This window comes from Camelus bactrianus, chromosome 2, assembly GCF_048773025.1.
Source record: "Camelus bactrianus isolate YW-2024 breed Bactrian camel chromosome 2, ASM4877302v1, whole genome shotgun sequence".
Classification (NCBI taxonomy): domain Eukaryota; kingdom Metazoa; phylum Chordata; class Mammalia; order Artiodactyla; family Camelidae; genus Camelus; species Camelus bactrianus.
In genome coordinates this window covers 67,161,195-67,181,497 of record NC_133540.1, presented here as the reverse complement: position 1 = coordinate 67,181,497, position 20,303 = coordinate 67,161,195, and the positions used below count along the sequence as shown (strand labels likewise).

The window sequence follows — 20,303 nt, the reverse complement described above, 5'->3', positions numbered from 1 at the left end:
AAACGTTCCTTTCCACCTTTTGACTAAAAACTGACTTTCCAGTGAGGACATTTACCCTACAGCCCTCTCAAGTGATATCTGTTTTTCCTCTCACACTCCACCTACTACAGAGCCAACAGACAGATTAGGTCTTCTCCTTTCCCCAGTGTCCTCCTGCAGAGACCTCTGTTCTCCTGAAGCTCATGCCATCTGGCTATGTCCTTGTCTAAATCATGTTGCTGCCATCTGCTGATCTCTTGGCCATTCCTCTTCACTGGTAGATAACCTACCCCCTGGCTCACCCTCCACTCCTATTTTTGTCAGTATGTTCTGTGATTTCACCATCCATGTGGATGACTCAGCCTTATAACTTTCCTCTCAGTTCCTTGACTTCTTAACTTTTCCTCTACTCCTCTTCAGCCACCTGTTCCCATGGGTGTAACTTAGAACTTATAAACTGTATCACCTTTGAAATATAAATGTAAAATATCTTATCCTTTTAGCTCACATGTGTTATTAACTGCTCTGCAACCATTCTCTGACCATATCAGAATCTCTAAACAACGAAATATTGAAGAAAATAACCAAGCTGATATATTACACTTTTCATTGATAATTACAGACCTCACATAGGCATTAAATGCTGCCCAGTAATATTACTTAATTTCTGCATTAGGTTTGCATTCATAATTTTGGACACAACTACTTCGTGCTGTCTCTTCTTGTTACCGGGAAAAGGGAAATAAAAATTACCTCGGTTCTTAGTCACCCGAAAAAAAAAAGAATTTTTAACGAGAAATAGAAAGTGTGATACAAGCATGATTTTTATTAGTTAAGTAAAAAGGCAGTAAAATATAGTACACTCCTGAGAATTGGGAGCGGGTCGATCCAAGAGAGGAAAAATGGCGCCGCTTCTTTGTTTCTCTGTCTTATATCCTGGCTTAGGGGCGTTTTTTTGTGATTGAGTGATTGATTGATGGCTCAGGTTCCTTGAAGGATCAGGCTGACTGACAGCTCAGGTTCCTTGTGCTCTGGCACGACCACCCCCTTTTGGGCAGGTTCATTGGGTACAAAGTTACAGTGGGTCCTTCTCTTACACGCAGCTGCATTGTTTTGATTTTAGCTGGTTTCTTTTGCTGGCCCTCATTTAGAGAAAGTAAAAGTTTCTGGAGTGCTTTATCCTGAGTGCAGATGAACTGTAATTTTCTTGGTTGTTCCTTTCCCCTTCTTCTCCCCCTACCCAGTGCTCATTTCTATCTAACTGCCTAACATTCTCCCTCAAACCTCTTAGCTCCCTTGCCCCTCTCCTTACTCTCCATTAATGATGTCACCTTCATGCTTCATAAATAAAATGAAGTTATTCAATGGAGACTCTCCATCTTCCTGTCATCAAATCTACCAACCCACCTATATCAGTATTTTTACTGCTGTTACAGAGATTCACTTCGGTGTCCATCTCTCAAGTCCATCTTCCAACTAGAGCTCTGGACCCCCTTCCCCTCTGCCTTTGTGAAGGTTTTTACCTCCAGTTATTCTGTCAACTTTGCATCACCAATGGGCCATTTACTTCAGTGTAAAAACAAAAAATCTTTAAAAATCCCTTACATTCCTTATTATGCCAGTTCTCTGCCCTGCTCCAGAGTAAAATTTCTTTTAAAAATGTACACAAGCTATCACCTATCTACCAGTCCTTCTTCAGATTCTAAATCTGGTTTCACTTCCCAGTGTTCACAAAAATTACTCTTGCAGAATCACCGACAATCTTTTCTTTGCCAAATCCAAGGAACATAATTCTGTTGCCATCTTATTTCTCTCCCAGTTTTCCCCATTTGAATTCATGGCTCCACCATCACCCAGTCACTTAAACCAGAAATCCCAGCCTTAATTAGCCTTAATTACCTGGCCTTAATTCCTCCTTGACAGTCTCCCCTAATCTAATTAGTCAGCAAGTACAGCCTTTCTACCTCTAGACCTCTAATCCTCTCACTTTTCTCCTCCACTACAGTTACCCTGGTGCAAGCCACACCATCTCTCAAATCAGCTAGGAACTGATAGCCTCTTAGATGCTCTTCTTATTTCTACTTGTCTCCACAGCAGCTAGGGTGATCTTTCCAAATTGTGTATCAGTATATGAAACCCCACTACTAAAAACCTTTCACTGTTGTTTGTATTTAGAATGAAATTCAAACTCTGTATCATGGCCTGTAAGACCCATCTGATGGAACTATAAGGGTAATATTCATGCCCCCCTTCCCCTCCACTCATTCCGTAGAAAGGAAAAAACTCTGCAGGAAGCAAAGCATGGAAATTTTCCCATTCTCTCCCAGCAACTGCCCCATCTACTCTCCTCCCTTAGTGTTCCTTCCCCTGAGTAGGAAGAGGGAATTATCTCACTGCTGAGATGGCAACGGGAACTGAGAACGTGTGGCTCAGAGACTTCTTGGGTTCCTTCCTTCAGAATGGCTTACTTCTCTGCCCTTTAGAAACTAGTCAGCCCTTGGAGGAAAGCCTCCAGTTCAGTTTTGCTGGGGACAAGCGGGGAGGCAGATTTATTCAGGCTGATGGCAGTGGGAGGAGTATTAGGAAGCCCTTTTGACTGTGTTCTCCAATCAGCAGAATCAGTAAGATCTCTGTCTAATCTGATTCCCGAGTCCTATATCCCACTTGGTTTTAAATTCTGGAATAACACGGAGGGTTTTGTTTTTTGTTTTTTGGGTTTGGTTTTTTTTTTTTTTTTTTTTTTGCATCCATTAAAGCCCCAAATTCTACAGTCCTAGAGTTTTCACTACCTTCGCAACTTCATTTTTGCCACTCTCCCTGGCTTACTAGGCTTCAGTTACTCTGGCTTTCTTTCATTTCCTAAAATATAGCCACAGTTTTCCTGCCTCAGAATCTTTGCACTTGTAGGTCCCACTGCCTGAAGAGCTCCTCCTCTGGCTTTTTGCATGATCTGCTTCTTGTCTTCAGGTCTCAGATTAATTATCATATTCTAACAGTGGCCTTCCCACACGATGTTATGTAAAGTTACTTCCCCACTGTCATTTTTGTCTGTCACAGCTCCTTATCTGCTTCCCTCATAGTGCTTGTCACATCTTTTATGTTTTGGTTATTTATTTGCTTGTTTGTCCTTTCTTAAATCTGCTCAATGAGGGAGCAAGGCATAATTGTTCACTGTTATATCCTCATATCTTAGCTCACGTTAGGCTGGTGGTATTTGTTGAAAAAATGAAGGACTACATGAAAATAGCAATTTAGAATTAAAACTTGGCTTGCTGACTTGATAATTACAAAGTGTAAATTCCAATTAATTTCCAGATGAATTTTTAATATTCTTATAATTGTTTTGTTCCTAGAAAACCAGGAATTGGTTTATTCATCATAAAAACCAGTTTCGAGAGATGATTACTTCAAGAATATGAGTCAATTTAATCAATGATGTTTATTGAAAGGGTCCATATATAGAAGTGTTACTAGGTTCTAGGGAGGAAAAAGGGACATAAAAAGTGGATCTGGATAGTGGATCTAGAAAGAAAATAATGTATACCTATGAAATGATTTACACACATATATAAAATAAAAAGTCTATTTTCCAGCATGATTAGAGAACTAGTTAATAAATTTATCAGTATAATCACATATACATATCACATATGTATCACCTATACATACAGGTTTTTTTCAAATTTTCATATATTTAATGGAACAAAATAAATTTGATATTAACTACTGAGGTAGGCAGAATAATGCTCTCCACCCATGAGATGTCCACATTTCAAGTCCCTGGAATCTGTCAATATGTTACCCTACATGGCATTAGGGACTTTGCAGATGTGATTAAATTTAAGGATCATGAGATGGGAAGATTATCCTGGATTATTTTAAAATAATACACACATGTGAACACCAAGCCTGGACTCCCTACTCGGCCCTGTTTCTATGATATTGATTTGGACCCTGAAACTGAGCAGGTGAATGCCCTGTCTAAAAAGTCAGACATCTTTAAGAAGCTACTTTGAAAATTTGGCCAGTGTTTATTCAGGCCTACCGTCAGGAAGGATGGGGAAGTTTAGAGAAGTCAGTCTCTTCCCCAGAGATCTTCTGAAATAAGTAGTGGGAGTTCCCCCAGAAACCTTTCTTTGATATTAATTCCCATCACTATGTATAAATTAGCATAAATCATACACATGGCTAATCACTTTATTGAGAATAAAAGTAAATAGATTTGCAAAAAAATTTTTTTTAAGAAGAAAGAAAAATTCCTATGAAAATTAATTGGAATTTACAGTTCATAATTATCAAGTCAGCAAGCCAGGTATTACTTCTAAATTGCTATTGTCATATAATCATTCATACACACCCACAAAGCCAGTGGGCCCAGTATAATCGTGAGGGTCCTTATAAGGGAAAGAAATAGGCAGGAGAGTGAGAGGAGGAGCTGGGGTTGCAGGCTGGAAGGGAAACACAGCTCAGGAAAGTGGGCTGCCTTTGGAAGCTAGAAAAGGCAAGGAAACAAATGTTCCTCCAGAGCTTCCAGAAAGGAATGTAACCCTGCTGACACTTTGATTTTAGCCCAGTGAACTCCATTTTAGACTCCTGACCTCCAGAACTGTAGGATAATAAATCTGAGTTGTTTTAAGCTACTCATTTTGTGGTAATTTGTTACAGCAGCCGTAGGAAATAAATACAAGTACGTTAAGCAAACTTCTTTCAGTCCTTAATACTTCAGAATCTTGCAGCCCCTCAGGATCACCATTAAAAGAGGCAATTATCAGTGAACTGTCAGTAAATAGGCATGCTGGTTAATGAGGCTTTTCTATTCAGAAGTCTGAATAAGCCAGTTTTTATTATAGAAGCTTCCTAAGCAGTAAGAATTGCTTAATCAGGGTTGCATGAGATTACATTAGGATGTCTCCTTAAGGAACTCTTTAGGTGAATTTTAAAGTAGGGAAAAGAGGACCCCTGAAAAGGAAATGGTGGAGACTTCAAGAGGATCTGGGAAAATCTGAAGCTTAGGGAAAATGGGCAATTACTAGTGATTAGGGCTACACAAAATATATGAAGTAAGCCAGATGATCTAATCAGAACTCCTCTTTTGAATTATTTCATTTTAATCTAAAACACCACTCTTAAAATGCTTACATCTATTTCACAAGAGGAATGGATGGGTTTAAGCCTATTGGCATAGATTACTATATTAGCTTCTGTTGAAAAGAAAATCATCCTTAATTAGAAACCAAACCAGACAGTTAACCTTGATGGTGTGGAGGAGTAGGTAAAATAAAATACAGGTGTTTCTCTTCAATGTTATAGTGGAGGTGAGGTCGGGGTGAGTAAACAAGTTGATATGAGGTGATGTGATGAAATGGAAGGAGCGTGGACTTTGAACTCAAATAGACTTGGTTCAAATTCCAGCTCTACCTTTTATTGGTCATGTGACATTAGGCAAATTAATTAAAATATCTTGTTTCTCCATTTCCTTATCTGTAAAATAGTATTAGATGTTAGTGTGCCATTTGAGTTTTTGACACATAAATAATACCAAGAGCATCAGACTAATTTCAATTACTTCCCAGTTTTGCCTTGACCAGCCCAGGGTAGGAGGAATGGAATGTTTTAAGATTTGGAGGAGTTCTCTGGCAAGTCTGTGAGGATGTGCACATGTGGGTGGGTGGGGTGGAGAGTGGAGATAATTTTAGGTAGTAGAACCGAATGCCTCTAGCAGAATCGAGCACCCTAAGAAACATATTCCTTAAATCTGAAAGATAGTTCATGGGTTCTCTCCTTGACAGGCCTATTATAATTTATAATATTTACAAAGAAGAAATTTGAGAGTCAAAGTAAACTGTCCCAAAAGACAACTTAACGGCCCCAGAGGTAGTTAGAGGTGGAATGGGACTCAGCATTCTTGTGTCCTGAACTCTTTTTCTCTATGGTAATGTACTCAACCATCACGTCTCTTGGTGTTCTCAAGCCATATTTATTTTGCTTTGGCACAATTTTCTCATTATTATGAAACATGAAAGACAAAATGAGGTGAGAAAACTCTGTAAGGAGTCTGTAAACTGAGATGTCATTCTCTGAGCTGGTATCTCACTAGCAACCCTTTAAGGGCTGAGTTAAATTTGAAGTTTAGAGGAAGAAAAGGAAACAAAGGTTACCCGTACTTATCAAATGATTTAAAAACACACAAGTGTAATGAATTCCTGCATGTTATGATTTAGAATCCTAGATGCACAGCAAGCTTCTAACCCTCCTTTGAGTGTATGTACTGCCAAAGCCAGCACCTAACCCCCTTTTAATGCAACAGGATGCAAAGCCAACTGAAATTAAAATAGGCTAAATATTATTTCAAGAATAATTGAGCCTATATCCTAATCAAAAGCAGCTTTATTAAATATTCAAACAAAATATAATAGCAACAGAGATTCTGTCTTTTATATTTGTAAAGTTCAGAGAAGCAGGAGCAAAAAAAAATTTCTTTTAAAGACAAACGGACTTCAAATGAAAGTATTTTACAACATAGTATTTTTAATCTGTTGAGGTCACACAAAATATAAGGTATTTTCCCTCAGCACATTTATCTACATATTATTGCAATGAGGATTTGAGTCAGATAAGTTTAGATCTGACTTCTGCTTCCTATGTTTCTTAGTTATAGGTCCTAAATAAAATTATTTAACCCCTCTTAACATGCTTCATCATTTGTAAAGCTGAGATAATAATACCTCACACTTGGTACCGTTATATTATTTAAAATAAATAATCCTGGGGGGAGGGTATAGCTCAAGTGGTAGACACAAGCTTAGCATACAAAAGGTCCTGGGTTCAATCCCCAGTACCTCCCCTAAACATAAATAAGTAAATCTAACTACCTCCCCCTCACCAATAAAAATAAATAAATAAATAAAAATATATAAAAGAAATTTATAAAAAAATTTAAGAAAATAAAATAAACAATCCTATCTGACATCTAATCAATTACCAAGCCAATACCATTTCCTTAATATTTCTTAAGACTGTTTGTTACTCTCTATCCCTGCTGCTTCTATTTTAGTTCCATTCGTTCATATTTGGAATATTACAGCAGTCTCCCAGCTTCTAGTCTAGACCTCATTCTTAGGCACTTTCCACTTTGAAACTACTCAAATATAAATTTAACAATGTCATTTTCAAAATTAAAATCCTCCAGTAGCTTCCTGCTGCTCTTAGGATAATGTCCAATATCTGACCTCAGCCATCAAGACCCTACAAGAATTGATCCCTCTTCCTTGTCCACTTTTGTTCCATGACCTTCTCCCTTCTCCTACACCTGTGCACACCTCACCCTCACCATGAGCTGCTTGCAGGTTCCTCAGAGATTCAAATTCTTGCCTCTAGGCCATGGACATAAAGCCTTCTGCTTGGTTGACTTCTATCCCTACTTCAGGTCTCTGCTTGGTGGCATGTTCCCCAGAAGGCTCTATGATAGGATTAAATGTCCTACCTATTTTCTTCCACACTACCTCATCTTGGGTACCACATTACCACATCTCTACAGCACTGTGCTCTATTTACTTGTTTGTCTCTACTACTGTACTCCTCGAGGGCCAAAGGTCTCTTATTCACTCTTGTGTACCTAACTCCTAGATAGAACGTCACATGCTGTCAATAAATAAAGCTTTCTCTAATCTACTGCTGCTTCTCCTGCCCCTAACAGTTTTCACCACATTCCATTTCTCAGAAACTTTCAATGACTCGATATTTCTTACCATATCAAGTTCAAATTCCTTTGCTTGGCTATTTTAGGCTCTCACAATTTTTCCCTCTTACTAAATTTCCAATCTTATTTCCCAATATGCCCCAGCATGTACCTTTTTGATGGTCTTATGAATATGACATAGCCATGCCTTAGTTTATACTATTTCTCTCTCCTGGAAAAGATTCCTTTCTTCCCATAATATTTTCCAAAAAAATTCTATCCATCCACATCCTCTCCTTATGAAGCCATCTTTAACTTCTTTGACTAGTTCTCTTTATATGTGAGTTCTCAGACTTAGGCGATCTTGTAATTGGAAGAAACATTTAAAATAGACAGCTCCCTAACCTTGTTTTGCACGATGTGTATACCTATAACTATCTCTTTTCTCACCCAGCACAGTGCTGAGCTCAGAAGAGATGCTCAAAAACTACTTGACTGATTTTGAAGTGCTTTTTCCCATCTAAAAAATGTATACAATCTAGGCCTATAATTGTTTGCAGTACATCAACATCGGTAACTTGAGGTGACAGAGTATGAGAAAAGAAAATTTAGATTTCATAAGATGTAGAAAATAGTTAATATACTAAGTAAATGAGAGGTGGGGGTAGGGTTACTATGAACTAGGAGTTAAGACATTTCAGTTGTTCAACCAGGACTAGTCCAACCTCACTGAGGCCTTTTGAAAACAGAGTTTAGGCAGAAGACTGTTCACTGCCAAATCATTTATCACTGCAAAGTTTAGTTAACTACTCCAGTGAGATTCCCTTGAATGTTATTCAGAACATCATGGTGAAGAAGAGGCAATCAGTTCCCTATTATTCTTTTAAAGAACATTCTTTCCGTTCTCTTTCTACTTCTTGCTTTGCCCCTCCCAGTACATTTCCATTACAGAATTTAAATCACCTTCTAACCTCTTGTTTACAGGCATCAATGAGGTAAGTTTTGTTATAACCCTTGCCAAAATGTAGTGCTTCTGACCCTTTCTAATAAACATTTTCCTTGATACTTCTCTTCACCTGCCCCATGCTCCAGCAACTTGTTACACAAATTAATCTGTGGTTCTTTACGAATATACAGATATTTCTAGATAGAATTTCCTCCTTTATTTCATACCAGGCCTAATCAAATCCTGAGCATTGCTTAACCCAGAGCATGAGAACTACCGGATTTATTCTGGAAAACCCTTTTACATCAGAAGAATATTTTCTAGCTGTTTATGTGATCAGTGACTAGAAGTTTCATCAAAGTAATTTTTCTAACATATAAGCTTTTTGAGAGCAGGGACCATAGTTTTTCTATCCCTGGTGCCTCTTACAGTGCCTGATACATAGGAGGCACTCAATAAATCTCTATTGACTGAATGAGTGAATAAATCAGTACAAAACTAGCCCTTACCCTTTAGAAGATTCACAGTTTAAGACAGAAACAATGCAGATAGCAGCTGTCATCATCATATCATTATAAATATTTATTGAATAGCTAATTTTACTTGGTGAGGTGCTAGAGTTTATAAAAAGATTAATAACACCATTCTTGCTCTCTTTTAAGACAAAAACTCTGAAAGAAAGAATGAAAAGACTTTCATTCATACAACAGTTTTTTTTTTGTTTGTTTGTTTTTAAATGGAGCACTGGCTGTGTGTTAGCATTGTTCTGGCACTCAGGGTATAATGGCAAATAAAGCAGACAAAAATCCCTCCCCTTGGGGAGCTTAAATTTAAATGGGGGTAACAGCCAATAAGCAAAATATATATTATCTTAGTGATGAGTGCTAAGGAAAAAATAAAGTATGAAACTGGGGCTAGTGTTGAGATTTTAGAGAAAATGGCTAGGGAAGGCCTCATGTAGACAACTTTTTTTTTTCATGTAGACAACTTTTTAATAAAAAGAGAAAGGAAAAAAGTGAAGATATGAGGGAAATGCTATATTCCTATAACAGGAGAAGACAAGGGAGGGGAGGGGAACTGGTGGTGTATGTGAAAGGGGCAGGCATTATACCCGCCCACTTCCTCAGGTAGCAGTCAGCATCAGGTCTCACTGGGGCTACACAGCAATTTGTCAGGTGGGAGATCACAAAACCTCTTCAGCTGCTTTTGCTAGTTTCAATTCATGCATCCAAATGAAAAATAGAAGATGCTCTTAGAAACTATTGTAAAATATAGCTATGAAAGGAAGTAGAAGGAAAAGTGAAGCTCACGAACTTGAGAATCTGGCAGAGATTGATGTAGGTGAAGGAAAGAGAGAGCGATAAAAATGAGGAGCAGTGATACAAAGACCTCAGGGTGGTCTTCTGGAGAGATCCAAATGAATGTAGAACATGGTAGGGGCATGTGTGTGAGTGTATGTGTGCGTGCGTGTGTGCATGACCGGGAAAAGGGAAATAAGAATTACCTCGGTTCTTAGTCACCCCCCCAAAAAAAAGAACTTTTGACAAAAGACAGAAAGTGTGATATAAGCAAGATTTTTATTGGTGAAGTTAAAAAAAATAGTAAAAGATAGTACACTCCCAGGAATTGGGAGCGGGCCAATCCAAGAGAGGGGAAAATGGTGCTGTTTCTTTGTTTTTCCTGTTCTTATATCCTGTCTTAGGGGCGTTTTCGTAATTGATTGATTGATTGATTGACAGCTCAGGTTCCCTGCGCTCTGGCATGCCCATCCTCTTTTGAGCAGGTTCATTGGGTCAGGTTATATCAGGGCCCCCTCCCATGCGCAGCTGCAATCCTTTGATTTTAACTGGCTTCTTTTACTGGCCCTCATTTAGAGAAAGTAAAAATTTCTGGAGTCCCTTTTCCTGAATGCAGACATACTATTATTTTCTTGGTTGTTCCCTCCCCTTCCTCTCCCCTGCCCAGTGCTCATTTCTATCTAAACTGCCTAACATGTGTAGTTCACATTGGTGTGTTATGGGCTGAATCATGTTTTCTGCAAGTTTATTCCAAGTTTATTGTTGAAGTCCTAACCTCTAGTATCTCAGAATGTGACCTTATTTGGAAATAGGGTCACTGCAGACACAATTAAAGATGAGGTCATACTAGAGTAGTTGGGCCCCTAATCAAAAATGACTAGTGTGCTCATAAAAAAGAAAAATATGAACAGACATGCCATTTGAAAGCTGGAGTTATGCTAACCACAGGCCAAGGACCGACCAGAAGCTAGGAGAGGCCTGGAAGAAATTCTTTACAGCCTTCAGTGAGTCCTAACCACACTTTGATTTCAGACTTCTGGCCTCTAGAACTGTAAGAGTACATTTCTGTTGTTCTAAGCCACCCAATTTGTGGTACTTAGCAGTCCTAGGAAACTAATTCAAGCCTGTTAAGGCTGTTTTGATGTAAACAGCAAGAGCATTCTTATATCACAGAAAGGGAAGTAATGCAGAAGACTGAAGTGCCTTATTGTCTTGGGCAACAGAAAAGTCTAATAGCTTTGACCTTTGTAGTTAAATTGTATTTTCTTGTTTCACCAAACCTCTCTTAACTATGTTTCATTTTTGTTTTAGAAAATTTGCTCTCTGCTCAACAAATTACAAGGCCTATTCTGACTTGCGTGCTTGTAGTACCAGTCACACAAGTGGAAACTGATCTGACTGTGAGAGGGGCCACGGATAAAGGGTGGGGAGCCCCTTTTCTCAACACTGGGTTCAAAGAGTAAAAGTTAAGAAGGGAAAGAAATTTCCACTTAGCTCTTCAGCATCTCCTTCTCAGGTTGTGTGGCTGACTGCGCCCTTCCCCCGGAGGGTTGCAGTTGCTGCTACCTCGGGAGAGCGACCTGACTCCTTACCGCAAACACGGGTCAGGGCCCGAGCAGGGTGCAGAGAAACGGAAGGCTGCCCCGGCCTCCCCCAGGCCAGGGGACCCAGGACCAGCCTTCGCCTCGCGCGCATGCCCAGTGGGGACGGCGCCCTCGAAAGGGAGCGCGAACCTCACGTTTTCCCCGAGGCCGGGGAGGTGCGGGGAGCCGGCGGCGGCCCGGCAGACCGAGGGAACTCCCGCCGGTCGACCCGGCGGGGCCGCAGCCAACTCGGCGCTTTTATTTTCCTGCCTTGGCAACCTTGCTCGTGCCGCGTTCTGAGGGAGTCGGGCAGAGCTGGGCACATCCCATAGGGTGGAGCCCGACGGCCAGGGCACCCTTGTTACAAGGCTTTTCAGGTGTCCTCAGGGGAAGGGAAGGCCGCGCTCCTCTAGGAAGGAGAACGACACTTTCTAAAGAAATCCTGGGGCGGTCACTCCTCTCGCTGCCCGGACCTCTCTTTTTAAACTGGCCACAGCCAGGACAGTCTTAACTGTCCCGCTGATATGCCTGCTAATACTAAGCGCCCTCCCAGCGGCCACCTCCCTGCTCTGTGCCCAGCGGGCCCACAGGCTGCTCTGAAAATGGGCGTCCTCAGGTATCTATCTCCAAGAGGCGCTGGCCTCAGCGCCAGTACGTCCCCTCCAGCTTCGTTTCAGGACATCCGCTTTGCTCCCCAATCACCCTCCCGGGTCAGAGGCCCAGCGTCTCCACCTTCGAGAAATTCCCGCCTGTGCACCCCGGCTGTCCCGTAATGGACATGGGTCCGCTTTCCGGGTGTGGGTTCCCGGGGTCAGGGAACGGAGCCGTACGGTTGTAGTTCGGGCTCAGCGTCCCAGAGCCCAGCCTGCTCAGGGGCCAATCTCCTCTCCTCAGGCGGCCGCCATCAAGCTCCTCCGCCGCAGCTGCAGCCGGTCCGCAAACACACGCCCACCCGCACGCTCAGATTCACTTGCCCCGGGGAAAGAGGGAAGCACTGAGCATGCTCGGTGCGAAGGGCGGGGCACTCCCGGAACGCGAGTCGGGGCGGGCGCTCCTCAGGCCGGCTCGCCGCCTCCGCCGCCCGCCCGCCCGCTCCGAGCCGCGCCCGCCGCAGGCTGCGCCCGCCCCGCCCTACCCCGCCCCGCCCCCCGCCCCCCGCCGCGGCCGCGCCGCCTGCAGCAGAAGCAGCAGCAGCAGCAGCAGCAGCTGCTCCTCCTCCCCGGCGGCCGCCCCCCGCGGGTCCCTCCTTGGCTGCGGGAGAGACAGAGGTAGAGGGAGGACATAGCGCCGCGCCGCCCGCACCGGAGACCTTCGCCTCGCCCTGCCGGCTTCTCACCCTCTGGAGGGAACATGGGTAAGTCATCCTTCCTCCCCCGTCATCGCCTGACATGTTTCTCTTTCTCGGCGTGTTGCAGGGTGGGAAGCATTTCTCGCGCAAAGTTGCCGGATTTCTCAAACCCACGGGTGTGAGGCTGTGGCTGTTCCTCCGGGGAGAGTCGGCGCACGCGGAACGCACGCCGCGTCCGCGGGCTGGGAGGGTCCCGAGCGCGGGTGGGGTCGTGCCGGCGGCGGGGCCGGACCGCCGCCCGGCTCTCGGGCACCTCGCAGCCTCGCCTCCCCTCCTCCATTCTTCCTGCCCGAACCGGTGCGCGGGCACCACGGAGCCTGCCTCGCGGGCTCTCATCGCTGCCCCATCCCGCTTTCTTCGGAGGCCGCCCGCTTCCTTTCCCCTGCGGCTGCTGGGCTGGAGGCTCCGGTGGGACGCGAGAAAGACCACTTCACGTAACTTCCCTGTCTGGGCGACCTTTCCCCATCTTGGGGACTGCTCATCCCGGGGCGGGGAAGTGTGAGCAAGTAGTTTGTGGGGGTGATTTTACAACCTGCACGGAAATTATTTTCGATGGGGGAGAGCGGACAGTCTCATAGGTTGAGAGGATGACTTGTCAGAGGCCACGAGGAACGTGAGGAGGGATGGATAGAGCCGCTAGCTGTTGAATTGGTGTTGGGTGACTACCGTGTGCAGTATTCCTGTGCTCAACCCATTTTCTTGGTTCCTTCGCCTGCCTTCTGTAGCAGGAAACGGCACCCTGTGTGTAATATGTTACCGAACTTACATGTTAGTTATTCTTCCCCAGCTTCCCTTGTCGAAATCTACAGAATCTTATTTTAGTTCTTTTGTGTTTATAGTTAATCTTAAGAGTTTTGGGTGAAATATTTAAAAGCAAATATGTCTTATAAAACTATATGCAATTTATCCTGATTTTTTTTTTGTCGTAACATGTTCCTTAATTGTTAAGTTCAGTAATTACAAAAATTGTAATGTTATTAAAGGGCGAAAGCTTAAAAATAAAACAACCCAGTAGCAATGTGGAATACCATACTTCTTCATGTTCCCCAGTTAGCTTCGACTTCTGTCTGTTATAGTTTCCTCTTTTTAAAATTTGCTTAATTGGCAATCTGTGATCTCGGACTTTTCCCACCCCTTCCGTGCAAATTATTTTAAGCTTGAGATGAGTGTGGTCCTTTCATCTGTCAATACAGTGTTCAACACGTCCAGAGGTATGTCATGGCAACTCAGAATCTTCAAGGAAGTATCTAAATCTAGAAATGGTGTCGATGGAGCTTATTCGAAAAGCAAATGCTCCAAGCTCTGATTCAGACCTTTGGCCATATATCAGGAAGAGGTCATTGTTGCAAGAGGAGGTGGTATGAATGAAAAATGACTATAGGGCCCTGAATTTTATTTTTGGTTGTTCAGTTTTTTCCTTTTTAATGTACTATTGGTTCTGCTGGACAGTTTTCTGTGAAAAATTGGGTGGCCCATTTATATATACCTAGCCTTTCTCTAGGAGTAGAATTTTAAATAAATATAGTTCAGATTATTGGACACATTGTCTTTCCCTTGAACATAACAAAAATTTTCTTCTTAATTATCGGCCATAAGTCTGGCTTGTAAAGTACATTTCCCCCATGTTTCAAGGTGAGCTAAAAACTCCATTTAACTAAAATTTTAACTTACATATTGAATCAATACCTTCTCAGAAAAAACTCAATTCTGTTGCAATACTAGTGAAAAAATAAATTAAATACTTTACATAAAAATAATTAATCTTGAATGTTATTGCTTGATTTCACAGAGTCCAAATAGAAACACATCTCCCGTCTTCTCAAATACTCTGATTAAATCATACTCTCTCCTAATACTGTTTGAACCTTGTTGGAAGCTTTTTAGCTCTTACATAATCTGCTTTATAATGGAGTTGTTTATGTGTGTGTTGTGCATTTAATCATGAGTTTCAGAAGATGAAAATTATGTCTTATTAATTTTTGGGTCCCCCAACAATGCTTTCCATATAGTAGGTATTTAGTAAAGCTTTGGTGAATTAATTGATGTGAAAACCCATCTATTTTCAACTTGTGAACCCGAAAGCATGGGCTTTGAACAAACATTTAGGTTGGTAGATATTATGGAGGTGATGGAGGTGTGGAGGAAGTGGGAATAGCGAAATATAATTATACTATGACTCCTCTTCTTTTAAAAAAAAGATTGTCTCACAGGTATGGGTTTTGGAGCAGCCACCACTACAAAGCTATTTCCTTGTACACTGCTGTTTTCAATGGTAAGGTGATTTTATTTATGATCAGTAGGTACATACATTAACGTAAAATTGAAAGCAATTTTATATTCTAAGCCAAGGAAGTTATTATAACAATTCATATATACACAAGGAGTATACTGATTAATGGTAGAAAAAAAATCACTTTTTAATGTCTTTTCAAGAAATAAAGAAGGTGATTTTTAAAAAAGATATTCTCATGGCAGTGATTTTTCTCTATAAGAAAGTGAAGGAAACTTCCTATGTAATCTTACGGAACATGGCTATTATTTTATGTATATATTTTATTGTAAATTCAATGTGTACTTAATATTTTTTGAATACCAACCATATGGAGTGTACTGTGGGAGGATAAAGATGAATAAGACATTCATATTTCAAGTTGCTTATAATCTTAACAGGAATGATGTGATACATAGATAACTATACACAGATAACTATAATAGAAATAAAATATGAGTGATACAGAAGACCTTCACATATCTTTAAGATTCAAAGGTTGGAGAGAATGTTTTAGAAAAATAATGTTACTTAAACCAAAGGTTGATTAAGCTTCTGAAAGGTAGAAATAAATGGAGACTGTTAATCAGGATGGGGGTGGGGGGAGAGAAATTACTTAAATGAAGAAATGACATAAATGAAGATATAAAGATAGGAACATTCAAGCAGTTTCAGGACATGATTAAATAACCATATTTGGCTGGAGCAAAAGATAAGGAAATAGTGAGTGAGAGAGATGAAAAAGTATTAATAGGTAAAGAACAGATAATGGAGGGCCTTGAATACCAAGCTGAAGTTTTTGGACTTGATTTGTCTATTGAGGGACTATTAAACCTTTTTATGTACTTAAGTGATAGAACACATCTGTGGTTTAGGAAAGTAAATGTGTCAGTTGAGTGTAGGATGGATTGAATGAGAAACTAGAGAATATTTCAGAAGGTGGTTGTTGCCATTTGGGTGAAAATATATACTGTCCTGAACTAGGCTATGGCAGTGGGAGTAGAATATTGCAAACAAAGAACAGGATTTAAATTTGAAATTAAGAAAGGAGTCACACATTATTACCTAGAATGTGGGATCTGTTAAATAGATATTTAATCCATTGGAAGAGGAAACATGAGTAGTCAATGTTGAATCTGATGAGTTGGACCGTTTAAGCTTGCCTTTTAGATTCTCTGCTTTTTGATGACAGGGACTCTCATAATTAGGTTTTGAATACTTTTCTAACTCTAGTGTCTAGCATGTACGTAGGAGCTATGCAGTAAAAATGTGTTGACTAACTGAAACTAGGTAAGAGATGCTTAACAGAAAGTTATTTTAACTCTCAAGAGAGGAATTGAGCTAGAGATCTGGACGTTATCCACTAATATCCTGAGATGATAGGAGGATGAGAGTCAACAAAGAAGAAGAAAATTTGTCACTGATTAAGAACCTTGAGGAATGCCCCATTGTTAGGGAAAAGGAATGAAATGAGCTGACATTGAAAAAGACAGTAGTAGTATTTAGGAGTGAAAGACTGGAATTGGCATGTGGTTTCTTTCAAGAGAGAATGGTCAATGTCTGTTGTTTTAAAACAGTCAGAGTAATAAGGACTGAGAAAAGGCTCCAAGTTGATGTGGTTTGGTCAGGATATTACCTAGTGTATTTTCTAAAAAGCAGCTTTAAGAAGTATGATAGATATGGAGGTCAGTGGTAAAGACTAAGTGGATAATGAGTAAGTGGAAACAGTTCGCTATGTGTAGTAGTACGATATCTCTTACAGATTTAAAGATCTGTAAGTAAGCATAGTTTTCTTTAAACAGTTTTTACATGTTGCACTTTACATGGAATGACATGTATTGGGCTTTTTTTTTTTTTTGCCTGAGAATAATTTGTAATTTCACCATAGTGCCTCACATTTCTTTGACATTCCACTCTTCATGTCTTTGTGACTTTATATAGTACACTTTTTATTTTTGCAGTATCTGTCATGCACAGTGAGTTTAGAAATGGTTTTATAATTTCACATGACATTTTGCATAGAGGATATTCTACTGATGAATGGTTATTATCACTTTATTTACTATTAGTCTTTGTGAATTTGAAATTTCTCTAGTTATATGTATGCCTCTAATTATATGCTTAATTTCTGAAGTTTTTGTTTTTCTCTGTAAATATGTATTAGCCTTATAGATAAATCTTTTCCTTTTTGGCTTGTATTTCTAAGACCAGGGTTGGTTTCATAGATAAATAGTAAAAAATGGTACTTTTATTTGTTCTTTACAATTCAGGGTAGAGCAACAAAATACTTTTGTAAGCTGGTTATCACTAAAAGTTATTATTTTAAAAGAGCATAGATGATAAATTGACTAGTTCAATCATTTTTCTTATGTTGGCTTTATATCTATTTTGTATAATGCCCTTTTTGTTTTTCATATGAGAGAAGGGCTGGATTCACTATCCTTGGTAGAGTCATATTCTGAAGTCTCTAGTACTACTATCTGGAAAGGTATAATAGCCTTAATTCATTTTGAGAACCATAGAGTCTTAACTTTCACAGTGGAATGTTGGAGCTTCTAGGTGCCTTTGGGGAAATAGTGTGGTTGCTCTCTCCAGAGATTCTAGATCATCTGAATTTGAAATTGGTGATTTGGGAGATATTGATGTTACCAGCAATAGCCATGAAGAATTATGTAAATTTTTAATATTCATTCATGAACATCAAGGAGGAATGAACAAGGAAGATCCAGTCCTTTGGAAACTTCATGTTAATTTTAGATAACCAAATGTTTGGATGACTGATAAGGAAAAAATTCAATTTAAAATGCTTTCCTAGACATTTAACTTGGCAAATAGCTCTTATGGAGAGAAGAGCAATAAAAATTAAGATAAAGGAATAGGTTATAAAGTCTGTTTTGGTTCTAGAATTCTGATTCTTTGAAACTAAACTTTGAATTATATTCGGTATCATTGATGTCTTAAGTATGTTATAATCATCCCTATATAACTTGTTTTTCTTTATTGTTCAAAGGGTATTGTCTGCTTGAGGTAGAAACTTCAGAATATGAACCAACTTGTTAGCTTTGTCTAAATAGATGTCCCAAAATACCATCACCCATGCTGGCTAAGATATGGATGCTGGATTCAAATTGCAGAGTAATGTAATTCTCTCAGTACATCTATCTATACAACTTTTGTTGCTAGAAGCATTCCAGGAGTTAAAACTGAGAATTAGGATAGTGATAAATGGAAGTAGTTAAATAGAGCTGCTAACCATAGTTGGCTGTACTTATAAACTCCAAAGTTCTTCTGACTTTTTGTTCATAAAATGAATTTTTTTTAATATGGGTTCTGTATCTGACCCTTTCTCTAAAGCCTGTTTTGCTCAGTTTTGTCCATTTTTATGGCTTCAAATACTATCTAAATGCTATTTAGGGTATTGGTGCCTAAAAGCATATACCTGGGCTCTATCTTTTTATCTAGTAGATTTTTAGATATCCCTACCTGCATAGTTAATTCAAACTCACTGAGTTCAAAACTGAATTCATTGTATAATTTTTAATAATGATAATGAGAGGTGTGCTGATTAATGTTTGGCCAGAAGCTCTTCTCCAAAAAGTTCTGATTTGTGGTGGTTGATTTCCTGTGAATGCATGGTTGTGAAGAAATGAGATGCAGCACACCATTATATAGTATACCCACCATATAGACATGATAACCTCATAAATACAGGTAATAATATCATTTAGTAATTAAGTAGTGATGAGTTTTGAATATTAATAGCTTTGTTTCAATATAACTTACTTAAAATGTATGAAATTTAATTTTCAATAATGGCTGTTTTAATACCTGCCTCACAAAATTCCTAAAAATTTAATTATCATATCTCATGGGCCGGTGCAAAGGGGCTCCAGTACACCTATGAATTAATAATTGCCATTTATTACAATTTATTAAGAATTATTGATATCGGTTATTATGTTAAACTTTACTTTTTTCATGTTTTTAAAATTTTAGTGTTAATCTTTTTAACAGTTCTGTGAAGTGGGTGACACTCTCCTCATTTTACTGACTCATAGAATTAAATAATTTATCCAAGGAGACACAGCTAAAAATCTCCTGTTTTAGAGCACTGATTCTTACACTATATTTTGTATAAGAATCACTTGTAAATAGAACTTGTTTAAAAAAAAAAATTACCAGGCCCACCCTCAGAAATTCTGATTGAGTAGTTGTGGGGTGGGCCAAGAATTTGCCTTGCCAAGAATTTGCCTTGCCAAGACATTTCCAGTTGCTGCTGCACTTTGAATAGCATGAGTGTAGAGCAGAGGTCTGCAAACTCTTTACTTAAAGGGCCAGATGGTGAGTATTTTTGGCTTTGTAGGCCAAGAGGCAAAATCAAAGATATGACATAGATAAGAGTGAAAATGTATATGATGAGAGAATACAAATATCCACAAAATTTTTATTGAGTAAATTCAAAATACAGCATTAATTGAACATGATTTGTTGTGATACAGGTCTCCTAATGAAAAGATTGTAATTCCTCTTTTGAGATAGTGGTTTCACTTAATTGGGATTCAGCATTAACCTATCATCAGAATTGATTGCAGTTGTTCACCTGTTAATGCAGATCTGTAAAGTCATTTAATTGATTTTGTCTTTGAAACATGTGTTCACACAGATAGGTACTACCAAATGCTGCTCTCAAACCATGGGCATATGATTTTAATGAACATATTAATTATATGGAAGGCATTTATAGAATTATTTTAGATTCTTCTCTTGATATTTGCCATTTAGCTTGCTGTTTACACTGCAGATTAACCACTTCCAGTTGAAAGTTAGGTGGAAGCTCCTCAATTGCATAGTTAAATGGATCTGATATATGGAAGTTTCTTTTGCACTTGCAGTGAGGTCTGAAAAATACTGCTGGAACTATAGTTTGAGTTTGCACAATATGTCTGTTGCAAATTTGTATATGCATAGAGAGCTGCTTCTTTTAACCTTTGATACGACAAGAAGTGTATAAAGCAGATTGATGGTTACTTGTGATTTGAACACTGTTGTCAAAATGACTTAACATAGTATGTTTCACATATAAGCACCATTTGGCCTTGATTTTCAGGTCAAATTCAAGGAAACATTATCAAATCTGTGGCAAAATACAATTTCCAAAGGCATTCATTGTTTGATAATAATGGTTGAAGGCATTTCTTTTTG

General features: G+C 39.5%; 1 protein-coding gene across 4 annotated transcripts in view; it reads left to right on the top strand.

Moving 5' to 3' along the window:
* The first annotated feature begins 12,636 nt into the window (after window positions 1-12,636).
* Window positions 12,637-20,303, top strand: part of RAP1GDS1 (Rap1 GTPase-GDP dissociation stimulator 1) — a 129,560-nt gene continuing 121,893 nt past the window's right edge. For all 4 annotated transcript variants that reach the window (XM_010953558.3, XM_045515714.2, XM_045515713.2 and 1 more), the window contains exon 1: window positions 12,637-12,838. In XM_010953558.3, the coding sequence (XP_010951860.1) occupies window positions 12,835-12,838 (4 nt within the window). In that variant the 5' untranslated portion in view covers window positions 12,637-12,834. The remainder of the gene's footprint in view (window positions 12,839-20,303) is intronic.